The sequence below is a fragment of the Hemibagrus wyckioides genome, linkage group LG09 (genome assembly GCF_019097595.1).
Source record: "Hemibagrus wyckioides isolate EC202008001 linkage group LG09, SWU_Hwy_1.0, whole genome shotgun sequence".
NCBI lineage: Eukaryota > Metazoa > Chordata > Actinopteri > Siluriformes > Bagridae > Hemibagrus > Hemibagrus wyckioides.
In genome coordinates, this window is record NC_080718.1 from 17684297 (window position 1) to 17700308 (window position 16012).

The 16012-nt window shown below is 37.8% G+C and overlaps 1 protein-coding gene across 6 annotated transcripts in view; it reads right to left on the minus strand.

Moving 5' to 3' along the window:
• cdc42bpaa (CDC42 binding protein kinase alpha (DMPK-like) a) overlaps nucleotides 1-13028 on the minus strand; it is a 43604-nt gene extending 30576 nt beyond the window's left edge. For 2 of the 6 annotated variants that reach the window (XM_058399104.1, XM_058399107.1), the window contains exons 1-2: nucleotides 11821-13028; nucleotides 2722-2813 (exon numbers count right to left, since the gene is read on the minus strand). In XM_058399104.1, coding sequence (XP_058255087.1) covers nucleotides 2722-2813; nucleotides 11821-11998 — 270 coding nt within the window. In that variant the 5' untranslated portion in view covers nucleotides 11999-13028. The remainder of the gene's footprint in view (nucleotides 1-2721; nucleotides 2814-11820) is intronic. The other 4 variants (XM_058399105.1, XM_058399103.1, XM_058399109.1 and 1 more) reach the window with 2 other exon arrangements.
• Between the last annotated feature and the right edge of the window lie 2984 nt (nucleotides 13029-16012).

Consider the following 16012-nt stretch of genomic DNA (forward strand, 5'->3'; position numbering starts at 1 on the left):
AGTGAAAAAAGACACACACACACACACACAACACAACGACCATCATGATGTTTCTGTGACTGAATGATACTTACAAAACTATTTGTGAGGATGTTCTTTAGGGCAATGCAGGGCACAGTTGCCTCAACTAGGAGACTAGTTTTACTTAAGAATTTACTGAATTCACAGCAAATAAATTGATATTGCGATAAGAAAATGTTTTAGGCAAATTAATAAAAACAAAGCACCAAAGCTGAATTTGGGATTACTCTGGATATCCAATTCACTTGGGTATTTAAGCAAAGCTTGGCTCTCTTGGTGGAAATAGCAACAGAGTGGAGAATTATGGGTAATTTACTAAGCAGAGCCATATCACCCGGTGGAAAAATTCACATTCTCAGATACGATACTTATAAAACAGCAAATGGGTTCTTCTCCCGGTTGCCTTTAACATTAATCCGTTCTATTTTAGACAGAGAATCTTGATGACGCAGAATTTGAGGAGAAGAGACATTACAGGTCTTACTAAACTCTACACTTACATACAAGTCAATTACTGGAAGCCTTCACTGCTGTGCTCTGGTATTACAACAGATACGCTTACACTTAGTTTTCAAACATTTATGAAGAAATGCTCATCCATAATGCAGAGAAAAGAACGGAGTTTCTACACAAGCTTTTTTCTAAATTTTAGAAGTGACCATACATACAGCAATTCTCAGATCAGACGGATTATCCGAAGTAACCCGTTATATGCAGTATATCTCAAATAAATATACAGCTGTAGCGTGAAACGTGTGCTAATTACCATCAAGACGACGTAATACTTGATACTTCATGTCGAGAATATTTGTCTGGTTTAAGATACGTACAGGTGAAGTAAGTATTATAGATAACATTGCACATATGAAAATCTAACACTCATGGACTGGAAGATTTAAGATAACCGAATACCATTTTTCTTTCTTTATTGATAATGTTAAAAATCTCCTTTCCAGATGCTGCCTTCTAACATGGCTGGTGTTATGGCTGACATTATACTAACTAATATCATTAAAGCTAAGTTATTATTAATGTATAAACTGTCTGGTTAAACAAAAATCAAAACAAGCAGTAATTGAGCACTTTGCACATTCCAGATGGAGTGAGGTGACTATGGTGGCGTCATCTTTTCCCTTTGCCATATCAAATCCTCTGATGAATACAGGAAGCACCTTCTCCATCAAGGAATGACTTTAGGCACATTGTCTCAGTTACACCAGCACCTTATTGGGCTGACACTGGCATGATTGACAGGATATGATAAATGATAAATAGCCATTTTTGTCCTTACCAGACATTGAGCACTGGAAAGGTACAAAGCAGAGAAGCACCTGAATTCAAGCTTCAACACTTAAACACATTTGATGTACACATAAGTATTCCAACAGATCTAATGACCGTTACAAAAATCAACTCTTGTGTGGTGTTCAGGTCAAATTAATCGGCTTTATATTTTTATTACATTTGCAGATGTTTTTTGACAGCTGTATTTCACAGCCAGCAACTGCATTAATCTTTGGTTTCTCATGCTAATGCTGTTGTTCATCACCTGTATTTGATAAATTAGCTCAAAATAATAAACATTATTCCATTTCTAGATTTTTTTAACTCTCACAAAAACGAAGAACACTGTCATTGTTAAATGGGATCTAATGTGTATTTCCAAACACTAATATGAGAGAAAGACAATATGCGTAAAGGACTATTATTTCTGTAGTGCTTTTAAAACCCCAATATCATCCCCGGTCAGTGTGACCCGAACAGTACCAAAGGGTTCAAAGCGTGAACATTACACAAGGGTGAAATGATTGATTGGAGCTGAAATTTTTCCTCCTTTAGCGGTCTATAATAACAGCATAGTTGCACTGTGCCAAAGAGAGAAATAAATGAAGAGAGAATAAGGAAGAAAACAGAGCAACAACATTCCTTGCACTCCCTTGAGACCCGCATAAGGATCATAATCACGGATTTTAAATTACTGCCAATGCTGAACCTTTATTTATAAGTTTCACGTTATAACTCACTTTCTTTTCAAAGAATACAAAAAAGAAAAGAAAAAACATGCAGACAAACAAATCCGAGATCCAAAAATATATATCTGAAATATGTAATCTGTCTGAATGGCCTTCCTGTTGCATGCAAAACTATGGGCCAGATTAGACTGAGGGCTGAGATTAGTCCGTGATTGTACAAACACATACTGTAATTGTTGTTTAGATTTAACAAGGACAATTTCATTTAGCAAAAACAGTACTACTACATTTTTTTTTACAATAATCAACTAGTTTTATAACCTGAGCAACGATAAAAAGAAACAAAAACGCTGCACTGTTGTTGATTAAATGCAAGTCAATTGTAAACCACATCTCAAGCATGGTGTAATATGAGCAATCACTTTGATGACTGATGCCACACTGTAACAGCACATCTGGATTATAGCTTTCAAGGCATGGAGAAGAAACTTGCAGATATGACAATTTGCAACCACTTGCAGCCGCAAGAACTGCTTAGCTCTTTGAGCTTCAAAGCCTCAAAATATTATGCTTTTGTAATTAAAATTTTTTACAGACGATTATAATCAGAGAGATACGAATAGACAAATAAAAGCAATTTTAGGGTTCGCAATTTAGCATTTAATTTGTCTTTTTTAAGCTGTAAAATCATTAAAAGGTTCATGAACCGTCTATGAATGATGCTCACCTCCCCAAATGCTCCTCGGCCAATCACTTTCAGGATTTCAAAGTCATCCTTGTGCAGTCTCATCTGCTTCACTTTTGATGTGAATGGTTTAGCTGTAGAGACACAGAGAAGATAAACGTGGTCAGTATATAAGAAAATAATAAGCCATTTTACCATTATGTGCTTTACTCAACACCTCGCACAAAAAAGATGGAGTGAAGCATCTCAATTTCTCATCTACAGTTTACAATCTGTCTTTCAGAAAACGCTTTATTCCTCACCAACTGTTCTCACAAATGTTTCTGGTTGTTTTTCCTCCCTATTTTAACTGAACCTTGTCACCTAGGAGGAAAGTGCCATCTGCCCTCTTCTGCATACATGAGCTCACAGACGTCCATTATTGGCTAATCTCTGCAATTGACATCCCTCCAAGCCAGAAAAGCACAGCCAATTTTCTTCTTCGGCTCCCAGCGACAGATTGCTGTGGCATCTTTAGAGACTCATGATCTCGAAATGATAGGATGAACATTCATGCTGTGCCATTCGGAAGGCACGGTTTCCTCTCATTACATGCGTAGTTGTCACTGTTTCAAACCGTGAACGAATTCTCGAATATACAGTAATCAAGTTTCTATTGTATTTAAGCACAACAGTAAGCTTTATAACTGCTTCAGCTCTGACAGTTTTGAGGAAGTTTTGCATTAACAATGACAGGCAGAATTAGAGGTATTGCTCGGATCCATTCAAAACAGAGGCTTCAAGAGCTAAAGAACATTTTCATCCATTTTAAAACAAATGGAGCTCACTGAATGGTTTTTGCTTCAGAGTAAAGTATCATAAACTGCATTTACGACCTGGGTAGCTTCAGAAGCATACACCCATCAGCTCTTAAAGGCACAGGTACTGATACTCCTTTTATTGTTCTCCTTTTACATTCTTTGGCATTCTCTCTATCTTCTGTAAGCTACTGTTTAGTCCGACAATGACCATGAGAGCACAATTAAAACATCTTTCTCATGGATATGTGGGAGGTTACGTTTACTCTCCCTTTTGTCTAGCTCTCTAACATCCTTCCGAACGTAAGCTTAAACACACTTAATGATCCAATCTGAATCCTTCTTCTCATTTAGACCACTAACACCATAAAGTCCACATTCCCTACAATGCCCGTGGCACAGGTGTATCCATTTCCTCAACAAGCACACAGCAAGCAGCTAAAGCGACTTTACAACATGACCGTGTGGGAACACATCCCGGCTTAATCTTTTCTTACAAAAAATTTCAGTCATTAACAATAGAAGTTGCACAAGTGTCGCTGTATACTATTTAACCCTTTATTCACGGTTTCCAACAAGTCTCCTGAGGTTACAATAGGAACTTAACAGACATTTTCATTCCACAACAATACTGACATGGGATAAAACTGCATAAATAAGTCGGTAACTTTTATTAAATCATGGGAAAGTTTCAGAACTTTGCCATTCAGACACTAGCCAGTACACTGTGATACTACAAAACAGTGGCAAAAGGTGTGATGGCACCTTTTGCCACTGAAAGAAAGAAAGAAACAGAGAGAAAGAAAGAAACAGAGAGAGAGAGAGAGAGAGAGAGAAAGAGAGAAAGAAAGAGAGAAAGAAAGAGAGAAAGAAAGAAAGAAAGAAAGAAAGAAAGAAAGAAAGAAAGAAAGAAAGAAAGAAAGAAAGAAAGAAAGAAAGAAAGAAAGAAAGAAAGAAAGAAAGAAGTTGTCAGGCCAAAATGCAGCGTGCTGTGGAAATTACATATTTTTGTAGGCTAACCCGGAAGTGATCATCACCCTGGTTCCCTCAACAAAAAGTCGACAGAAATTTTCCACTGGCTTTTGGAAAAATAAGTATGAATCATACACTTTTTGCTTATCAAGATAATTTTCACAAATGAAGTCAATTGTTATGAATTTGCAAGGCTAAATACCATTTGGCTGAAGTAAAAAGCAAACTACACCATGGCATGACTTCAATATCACCGCCACTAAGTTTCTAACAGTTCTTTCATTCTTTATTTTAGGAATCTGAATAAACGAAATGTTTGATTTGGAATAGTTTGCAAAAGCCTGAGTATAAACAACAAGGCAGTAGGAGATGAGTTTTCCTGTTAGGTGTTAATGTTCCTGACATCCTCTCTAGCCCCATTTAACCACTTAACCACATATATATATATATATATATATATATATATCAAGCTGTTGGAAGGTATAGATATACACCATAGTGAAATGAGCATAAGCTTAATCAATTTAGTTTGTATTCAGAAGCTGGCTGTCAAAATGTCACCAGCGCTCCTCTGCTGCACTCAGAATGGAAACATAAAATGAAATGATAAACTGATATAACTTTACTTGCAGTTTACTATGTGAAGTTTTAACCAGACGTATCATCTTCAACACAGTTGTCTAGAAATAAACACAGATTTGAACGCATGGAATAAAGCAGGAACAAATTTCAGAGTCATAAAACTTGTGTGACATTAAACCAAGAGGTGACTTCAGCGCAGTGGAGCAGTGCTGAAAGTCACTTATTTGGGTGCAATATGCATATCCCAGTTTACCCCGACATATATCTCATATCCTTTCATACACATTTAATTTACTAAAATCACATATTTATAAAATATTTATTTTTATTTATTTTATTTTATATTTAAATATTTTATATTTATATTTATAAAATAATGCATCACTCAGAAATTTGTAAATCTTGGTCTAAGTATTGTACGGCATACAGATATCACAATATTAACAGAAAAAAGCACTAAATGTCAATGCAGTAGTTTTGTCTGGTTATAAATAGTAGATTAAAGTAAATTAAATAACCAGCCTTTAATTGTGTCTGTTCTGCACTTAGCTGTAACGTCTGATCTGAGAGGAAAAAACATTTCACAGCCTCTCAGTGCAACATGTAAAGTTATAAAAACCAAAACCAAACACTAAATTGATCCAAGCTGTCGGGTCCGTGATAAAAATCATGTCATAAAAACATGCCAGCAGCACAAAATAATTCTCATCCTCACATCAAAAATGGCATTGTGTTGCTTTGTGTAGTGAGGTAGGCATGAAGATATAAATTAAATGAACCATACTGCACATCTCCCGGGATGCCCTGCAATGAGACACCATATAAAGGCAAAGCAACAAGCAAGCAGTGCTACATGACTTCCATAGAGGGTAAGAGTCTTTCAGTCACAGAGCCAGGACTGAGGAGAGCTAAAGCGGTTATGCAATTAAGTAGATTAGTCAGTCGACTGCAGTAAAAAATAAATTCCTGAAAGGCCTTTGAGCTTGTGTTTTATATTAGTTAACAGTGATAGGCTGCACGTTTTAAATAAACATTTCAACTATAAAGTGAAGTCAAAAAGAAATTAGACAGCTAAATTTAGCCAGAAAAATCCTACACTCACACGATTAGATGAAGGACACAAAGTAGTAGCACTAATAATGCACAATTTAAAAAAAAAAGGTCTCTTTGGGTATTCTGAGTGCTTTGTAAAAATGCGACTTAATACAAAAAAAAGCAAACATAGTGTTAATAAATTCTTTAAATGCATACAGTTCTGTGTGAATATGCAACTCCTGGGACAAACTGGATCAGTCTTATATACCCAAGTGTGTGAGTACAGGTGTAGTACAGGAGTACAGGTGAGGTGTATCAGAGTACAGAGCAGACTATAGGAAGATATAATCAAACGTGAATGAACATAAATCCTGAACAGAAATATAACGTGTTTATGATGTATTTATTACAAGGAGGATTTTGTTGCATGTGAATACATGAAAATGATGGGGGGGGGGGGAAGAGAGACAGACAGAGAGATAGACGAGGGGTAGAGAGATAGAGACAAAGACAGACAGAGAGACAGAGAAAGAGAGAGACAGACAGACAGAGAGAGAGAGAGAGAGAGAGAGAGAGAGAGAGAGAGAGAGAGAGAGAGAGAGAGACGAACGAGAGACAGACAGAGATAGACAGAGGGGGGTAGAGAGATAGAGACAAAGACAGACAGAGAAAGAGAGAGAGAGAGAGAGAGAGAGAGAGAGACGGAGAAAGAGAGACAAAGAACGAGAGACAGACGGGGGGAGGAGAGATAGAGACAAAGAGACAGAGAGACAGAGAAAGAGAGGGACAGACAGAGAGAGAGAGAGAGAGAGAGAGAGAGAGAGAGAGAGAGAGGGACAGACAGAGAGAGAGAGAGAGAGAGAGAGAGAGAGAGAGGGACAGACAGAGAGACAGAGAAAGAGAGGGACAGACAGAGAGACAGAGAAAGAGAGGGACAGACAGAGAGAGAGAGAGAGAGAGAGAGAGAGAGAGAGAGAGAGAGAGAGAGAGAAAGAAAGAAAGAGAGAGACAGACAGAGAGAGAGACGAGAGAGAGAGAGAGAGAGAGAGAGACAAAGAAAGACAGACAAAGAAAGAGAGACAGACAGAAAGGGAGAGAGAGAGAGAGAGAGAGAGAGAGAGAGAGAGAGAGAGAGACAGAGGAAGAGAGACAACGAAAGAGAGACAACGAAAGAGAGACAACGAAAGAGAGACAACGAAAGAGAGACAGACAGAAAGGGAGAGAGAGAGACACAGAAAGAGACACAGAGAGAGAGAGAGAGAGAGAGCGCTGTTTATCTCAGCAATAACACAGATGAGAACAGGAACTAACTAATCTGATAGACATTCCAAAAACTAAATCTAACTATAAAACCATTAAACCTTTGATACATTAAGAGAGCAGACACTGTAATGATCAGTGAATCACTGTGGTATAAGAGGAATAACGTGCACCAGGCCGTGCTGTAATGCTGTTATATTAAAATAATGCACTTCAGTAATAACTCTACTATTTACCAACATCTCCAGAGCATTACAAGACAATTAATACAAATATTACAAAGAAAGATCTGCATAAGGTGAAGATCTGTAGGTCTGGAGTCTAACAACCCTCTCTTTATCCTTTTCCACTCATGTTCAGATGTCTTAATACACCCAGAATTTACTATAATGCAAAAATCGCCCATTGATTTTACTACTTAAGAATTATAGATAGCACTTCCTGTCTTTGCTAAAGAGACAGCATAATGCAAATAAATTGACCTGTTGTGATTATGATATATGGGATGTGAAACTCCCTCATAACTGGCCTTCTTGAAATACCACAAGATGTCAGGGACTGTTCCCTTAGTCAGCATTTTCCGTTAACGGCCATAAAAACAACCGAGCCTGCTCTGCATCTGTGACATTCACAGACCAGTGCATGCCATCAAACCCTAGCTCACAAAGCTGAACACTTGTGTGTTTTAGCTTTCATGTCACACATTAAATCGAGATTGTTTGTTAAGCGTTCAGTAAAAAAGTGTAATAAGCATTCGGTAAAATTGTAGCTTTCAAAAGGTTTTATTATCTTTAAACATCTTGGCCATTTCAGTGCTCATTGCTTTGTCGTCTTTCCAACAGAACACCAACGCAGCTCCAAGTATCGGTCGATATCGGGTACTGATCCAACACTGACAAAAACTAAACCAGCTCTCTGACAGCTCTGTGGTCAGGGTCATGTGAAACCTTGGGCATGAGGAAGGTGTGCTCTTGGACATGCTGATCTTATTGCATTCAGGCTCACGTTTTGTTTTGTGTTTCGACTGTGGAGATAACACGTGTCTATCAATTTAAAGATGTTAAAATGACAAAGATGGATCAGGCGCATAGATTTGTGTTGCTATCAGTACATGACAACGCTACGACACTTAACATAAACTAGAAAAGCCGGAAATAATTGACTATTGAGAAATAATCTGGGAGGTTTGTCTGGCACACAACATTCCAGCAAGACAAATCACTAACTTCATTATTACTAACAACAAAGGCTTGTCAACTGAACAGGCTACACACACACATCATCTGTACCCAGTTAGCTGAGCTAAAACATCTCGAAAGCACGTGGCTATCACAAGGTTATGACCGTCATAACAAATCTGGCTGACAGACAGGATGCACGTTCCAGCTTGTTCCAGCGCAGTCCTTAGTACTAGGCTACATTTTAATATAAGAGGAGCACAACAGTTACATCACATTTTCCAAAAAGAAACTGACAGCTGTCTAATGCTTTATCTAGATTTAGTGCTTATAAATAAATACGTTAAAGTCCTAGGTTATTCTACAAGGAGTGGAAAATAATCAATATTAATGATCAAACTAATAATAATAATAATCAAATCACTTTAGGCTTATTTAGTATACTTTTGCAGTATTCACAGTTGATAAGGAATGCTGCGACACCAAGAATAGCTCTCTAGAAATGGGAACGAGTGTTTATATTTGCCAAGACTTGGCCTTTTTATAGGCCACATGATCTCCTTTAAAGACTCAGCTGTCACTCGCAAAGAACAGACGATGTAAAGGTTCAACAAACGTAATGTGAGGGATGCATAGGTCTAACACATGTAATGTAATACAGCGAGAGTTCCTACATGTGACGAGAAGAAAAAAAAAAACCCTACATATTCAACTTGAATAGCATGGTTCAATAAGTTTTTGCTGACTTGCCAAATGTTGTGAGGAAACGCTGAGAACAACTTTCAGCCAGGGGGGAAAAAGGACCAGAAGTAATGTCAAATTAATGTCGGTAATTCTGGATCATTTGGTTCTAATAAAACAAAATATATACAGAAAAGCTGTAACTGTTTTATATATTATTTATAGATGGAGAGATTTTCTGTCGTTTAGCAATAATGTGTATGTGGTCCAGTTACTGTAAAAGACAACACACTGATCCTTGATGTTTCACTCAGCCTTGCAGTTCAGTATGCAGGTATGACTTCTAAATATTTAGCAGCATGTTGTTACTTGACTTTACCAAAGGCTGTATGCACACTGGAAACACTCTGGGACTACTAAGACCCTAAACACTGGAAACATGCAATCAGTAACCTAAAGTGCAAGTAGGTTTACATGATTATATTAGTGCTATAACACATTAAGAAGAACATAAGGAGGAAAAAAATCAGCCCGTGACGGATCACCCACTAAATACACTTCTATCCAAGAACTTTAAACATGTGCTTATTTGCCAGCAGTTACACTCAGTAGGCATTTTGTTTGCTATGTATATCATGTACATACACTTTGTAGCTAAGAAATTACTGACTGCTTTGCTCAAACTCCTTCTAATCCAACCATTAATGTGAAGAGCTCGCTGCTAACCAGATACGCTATATTGGCAAAAGTTTTGGGACACTCCTTCAAATCATTGAATTCAGGTGTTGTTTTTCAGGAGGTTGGGCTTGGCCCCATAGTTTCAGTTAAAGGAGCTCTTAATGCTTCAGCATTCCCAAAGCAATTTTGGAAAATTTCATGCTCTGAACTATGTTTGGGGATGACCCCTTCCTGTTCCAACGCAAGGTCCATAAAGATATGTGGAGGAACTTGACTGGCCTGCAACCCGATAGAACACCTTCGGGATGAATTAGAGCGGAGACTGTGAGCCAGACCTTCTCGCCCAACATTACAAATATGCTGCTAGAAGAATGGTCACAAATTCCCATAAACACACTCCTAAACCTTGTAGAAAGCATTCCCAGAAGAATTGAAACTGTTAAAGCTGCAAAGGGCGGGCCAACTCCATATTAATTCCATGTGCATGTAAAGGCAGATGTCCCAAAACTTTTGGCAATATAGTGTATCTTAAGTGGTGGATCATTCTCAATACAGCACTCACACACACGGTAGTAGCAGGCTATTGTGTGCGCCGCCAGTATGAGTTTATCAGGCAGAACAGGTTTGCGTACTGTGTGTACTTGATGTACATTTTATTCGACGCACCTACTTTGTTGGTAGTTACAGACTATAGGTGTAAAATTCCTTCAAGCAACTTAATAATAATCCATAGGTTCCTAATCCCCGGGACTGAGTACCACATGTTCTGCAAATTTTATGCATTTTCTCTGCTCTAACACATCCACTTTAACCAGAAAGAGCTGTTAGGTAGCTGATTAGTTAAATAGGGTGTAACAGAGCAGAAGAAACACTTAAAATGTTCAGGAAATGGGGTTTGGCATTTGTAAACCTGGGTCGGGAGCCTCGGGTGGGTTGTGAAACTTAAAAAAATGGGTCGCTAATATGATTTAAGGATAATGTTCTAAAATTAATAAAATGCAATTTTAATAATAATAAAACAAGAAGAAGAAGAATAACAACTTTGAAAAGAAACACACTTTAAAACCACTGTGATGATGCAAAGGCTTTAGTATATATATATAACCCATCACCAGTGGTTAGTTCAGGGATCAGATTGCAGTTCTAAATTTGGCAGCACCATTGTTATATCTGATGTACATCAATCAGCCATAACATTATGACCACTGACAGGTAACGTGAATATGACTGATTATCTCCTCATCATGGCACCTGTTAGTGGGTGGGAGATATAAAGCAGCAAGTCAGCAATTGAACATATTGTCCTCAAAGTTGATGTGTTAAAAGCAGGAAAAATGGGCAAGTGTAAGGATTTGAGCGAGTTTGACAAGGGCCAAATTTTGATGGCTAGACGACTGGATCAGAGCATCTCCAAAACTGCAGCTCTTGTGGTGTGTTCCCGGTCTGCAGTGGTCAGTATCTATCAAAAGTGGTCCAAGGAAGGAACAGAGGTGAACCGGCAACAGGGTCATGGGTGACCAAGGCTCACTGATGCACGTGGGGAGTGAAGGCTGACCTGTGTGATCCGATCCAACAGACGAGCTACTGTTGCTCAAATTGATGAAGAAGTTAATGCTGGTTCTGATAGAAAGGTGTCAGAATACACAGTGCATGACGGGTCAGGGCTGTTTTGTCAGCAATTGGGGGACCAACACAATATTAGGCAGGTTTTCATAATGTTATGCCTGGTCAGTGTATTCCTAACAGACTTATTGATACACCGTCCCAGATCAGGGTCAGTGGTGGGAACGGTGTGAGAATCTCTCAGCAGTGGAGGTCATATTAATTGATGGACAGTTGTGTAGATGGAATAAGAGCACAGTCAGTAAATGTAAACCTACTATAGAGTATGTGTACATATTAAAATGCTGAATGGTGTATCTAATTAATTCAAATCAACCACCGCGTCTACTACTTACCCCACTCCAGGAACTCGGCTATGTTCTTCTCTCTCCTGAGAGGGGAATTATTGCATTCATCATACAGGCAGATGAGCACGTCCAGCAGAGCCTCGACGCTGAAACACTGGCCATTAGACTTGACAGGACCATCCAGGAACATTTTCTCCAGCTTTTTCAAACGAACTTCGCCCGACATGGTGGAACAAAAATGTGGTCGTCCCTGGCCTTTACACTATCTGACAGAATTGTGTTAAAAATATAAACACTGACATTAAAAACCGAGTCAAGCTAGCCACGTCGGTGCTGAGGCTACAAACACACACAGCTAGCTAGCTAAGCTCCAGAAGAAAACACTTCATGCTCCCATTCATACACAACAGAGAACCATGGTGTGCTCACACTGCCACAGCTAGACCTAGACCTAGCCGTTTTGTTTGTTTGTTTCTAGCTTGTTAGATTTATTTCGTTCATCTAATATTGTGTGCTACATTTTCTGCAGTCAGGATTAAGTAGAGACAGAAATTAGACAAAAATCTGCCTAGCCAAGACGTGATGTCGCTCCACTCTTCACACTTCTTTATAAAACAGCGCGCGTTCGTAAGCAAAAAGCAAACTGTTCATATTTAATATGCTGGATGTAAAAGAATAGATAAATAAAACTGATTATCAGTTAGACTTCAGCTGCATCAGATACAAACAAGCGAATGTGAGCAAAGCCTGCAGCAAATGCTAAAAAGCTAAGTGGCTAGCGAATTGATTGCGCTAGGTAAGGTTAACTCTTGGATACCTAGGCACTAGACAATGGAAATGTTTTATTAAAACCCTGGTTTAAGCGACACGACTTTAGTATAATAAATTAACTTGCAAAACATTCACGTATCTAAACACACTGCGAGCTAGAATTTGCTAACCCACAAAGTAACTTCTAAGCTAGCTTATGACACTACTGTGGAGCTACAGCAGCCGAGCTTGATAGCCGAAAACCTAGCTAGCTAACTAACTTGACACAAGTTCCAAAAAAATAGTTGATAAGCAGCACAGACAGTCCGTAAAAAATAAAACCGACGCATTTATACAGAAGTCCTTTCCACAGTCGAAAATCTCGCCCAGGATGAAGAGTAACTAACATTCCCCGTGATCCCACACAGCACTGTGGAAATCCGTGCCTCTCCCCTGCGCGACCTCAGCCCGCAGCCCACCGCGCTCAGGGAATGCGGCTGCAGCGGTAGGATGAGGCTCTATCCAAAATGTCTTCCTGGATGTAGTGCACTACATCGAGCGCAGAAGCCACTGTTTCATATCCGGTATAGTGTCCCTATAGAGGGAGTCGGGAGTTATTGGGAATGAAGCCAGAAAGAATTCTACACCAACATGGCGACCGGCGCACAACAGCTGTTTTGCTTTATGGGGAAATTCAGGGATGCTGGAAGTGCTATCCCGCTATTTCTGCATCGTAAATCACTGATAAAGATACGATTGTGGTCGAGGAACAAAGTTAGTTATCTGATGCCTTTTTAAATGTCCACAGAGATGTTGTGAACTGATATCTCGTTCCAAAAAATTCCCCATGAATTATTTGTTGTATGGATTTGTTGGGACTCCCCCACTAGCCAAAAAAATAATTGATGCAGGGTCGATTCTATGTGACAGTTTTTTCCTCCCCCAGTCTCTTTTTCCTTGACCAGCTTGCACACTAGAGGTCCCAGAGGTCCTGCTGTCCATCAGTGAGTCACAACTGACATCTTATTTGCAAAGGTCTTTCTTTGGAGTCTATATGATTTCAACAAATTCTGGAAAAAGCAGATATGTTCACTTCACCTCTAACGATTTATAGCAACACAAATCTACACTATAACTGTGTTTAAACAGCTTGAGGGCCAAGGATCAGGACAAAAATGTATGCTTCACAGATGTCACAAGCAACAAAAATCGGACAGAAAGTATGTAAACACATGGTGTTCACTATGGAAAACTAACCATTTGTTAGGGTCATTTTATTTTTAAAGAATTAGGTAGGTTTGCACTTGCAAGCTAGGTTACATCAGGGAAGAAACTGGGTTCAAAAAGCAACAGTAAAATATGAGAAGCATTTAGCTTTTTGTCTAAAAATAGACAAAATTGTCCTTGTTTTTTTTTAATGAAAACTATACGGACACTGTAATAATAATGATGGTGTAACAGCGCCCACTGCTGGACAAATGAAGATCTGAATTTAATAAACCGGATTATGGTTAAACGATTTCGTTTAATAATAATAACTAAAACTAAGAATTTACTTAACATTTTTTAAAATTATTATTATTTCTGATAACTTTGATGTAAATTACTCATTCTGTAATTTGTTCTAAACTTTATCCATCTTATTTTATTTTTGGTTAAATATTTTATACACAAGTGTACACACTTAAAACGTTATATTTAATTTCTGGTTCTTTTGATTTTTCGTTCTGATTCTAATAAAAAACTTATTTTCAAAAGGCATAATACTTTTTTGCTTTTTGGCATATAACCATTTGTCATTCTGACTTTTCCTCTGTATTTTTTAATACGTTAAAATATACCGGTACTGTACAGCTTTTTTTTTTTTAAATTTACTTATTTATGTATTTTATTTATTTTATTATTATTTTTACCTTTAAATGTATATAGGCTTTATTTCAGATTGTAATAGTAAGCCTATAAAAATATGCATGTTAGGTATATTTACATCTGTTTAACTTTCAATCTGTTTGGGTTTGTTTGCATGTTGACTCGGTTGAGGACTAGTCAGCTTTAACTAAAAGTGTGACATCCCAGCTCGTGACAGTATGTTTATTCAACCCAATATTATTATTGATTATGTATTTCTTATATATCTTTTATTTCTTATACATAGACTTGTTATAAGCTTAAATAGACTCTCTCTCTCTCTCCCCCTCACTATCTCTCTCCCCTCTCTCCCCCTCTCTCTACGCATGCGCTTGTGTATTTCTAACATATTCACTTATTCGACATACGACCCCCCCCGCATGCGTTTGTGTATTTCCAACATATTCATTTATTCGACATATACGACGTATTCGATCATCCTTACATATTTCATTCAAAATTTGTTTTTTATTTGGTAGTAGCCTGTAAAGCGACTAGTCGTCAATGGATCCACGTTGTGATGCTAATGTGCGACACGCAGCCTATCATTAACACATAGGCTAATGTGTTTATTGGACTTGCGTTTTGATTAAAAGGCTAAAAGAAAGGAGCAACGTTTCAAGGTTGTTTTTATCCCACTGGGCTATTGTTTTTCATTTGGCGAAAAAAAACACCTCTCCCTCATCTAACTGATCTTTAAATATGTAGTAGGCTATAGCCTACATAAAAAAAAAACATGCTACAGAGCAAATAAACCAGTCTATATAATATGTGTGTATTGAGAAGTAAAACTGCTAGGCTAAGGATAATAACACACTAGACTAGACTATTATAGATTAACCTTGGAAGAGTTAGCATTTACTTGTGAGACGCCACATGTCATGATTTTTTTTTTGGCTAATATATTATTTTAATATTACATAAGCTAAGTATGAGGTCTTTGCACGAACTCTTCAAAAATTTTGCCCAGATTAGTTTTAGACTATGAATATGTAATAGTTTATAATCTAATATACATGCTATGAATCAACCCCAATCCTAAAGCGGATGCTTGCATAGCACTATACACAATCACACACTTATAAAAGACAATTATTCATTTTCAGTCATATTCAGTGTGAACAGAGTAAACATGTCTGATCTCAAATAATCTGAGAAAAAGATGCAAGACCTTTGTACAGAAACTAATACAAGATATTCGTACTCTATATTGAACACAGTAATTCGTACGGAATGAATTCAATGACAAAAAAACAGTCATTTTAACACATACAGAATTAATATGTATTAATCAGAGTGTAATTATATGTGTATTCACATGGCATTGGAAGGACTGGTAGCCAATACTCAAGGAAAACATAAGAGATCAGAAAACCTGCAGGCTCCTTTTATTCAATTAAGATGTTAGACCACTGGCATTTTGTGTAATTGGATTTGGAATGGTCAGGTAAATCATATAGGTAAGTGTAGCCTGTGTAATGAATTGCAAGTCTAGTCAGCAGCATTAACTGTTCAGTGACATCAAAACTCATAAATCACTGGTTGGTAGACTTTAATGTGGAATGTCTTAGATAGATGGAAA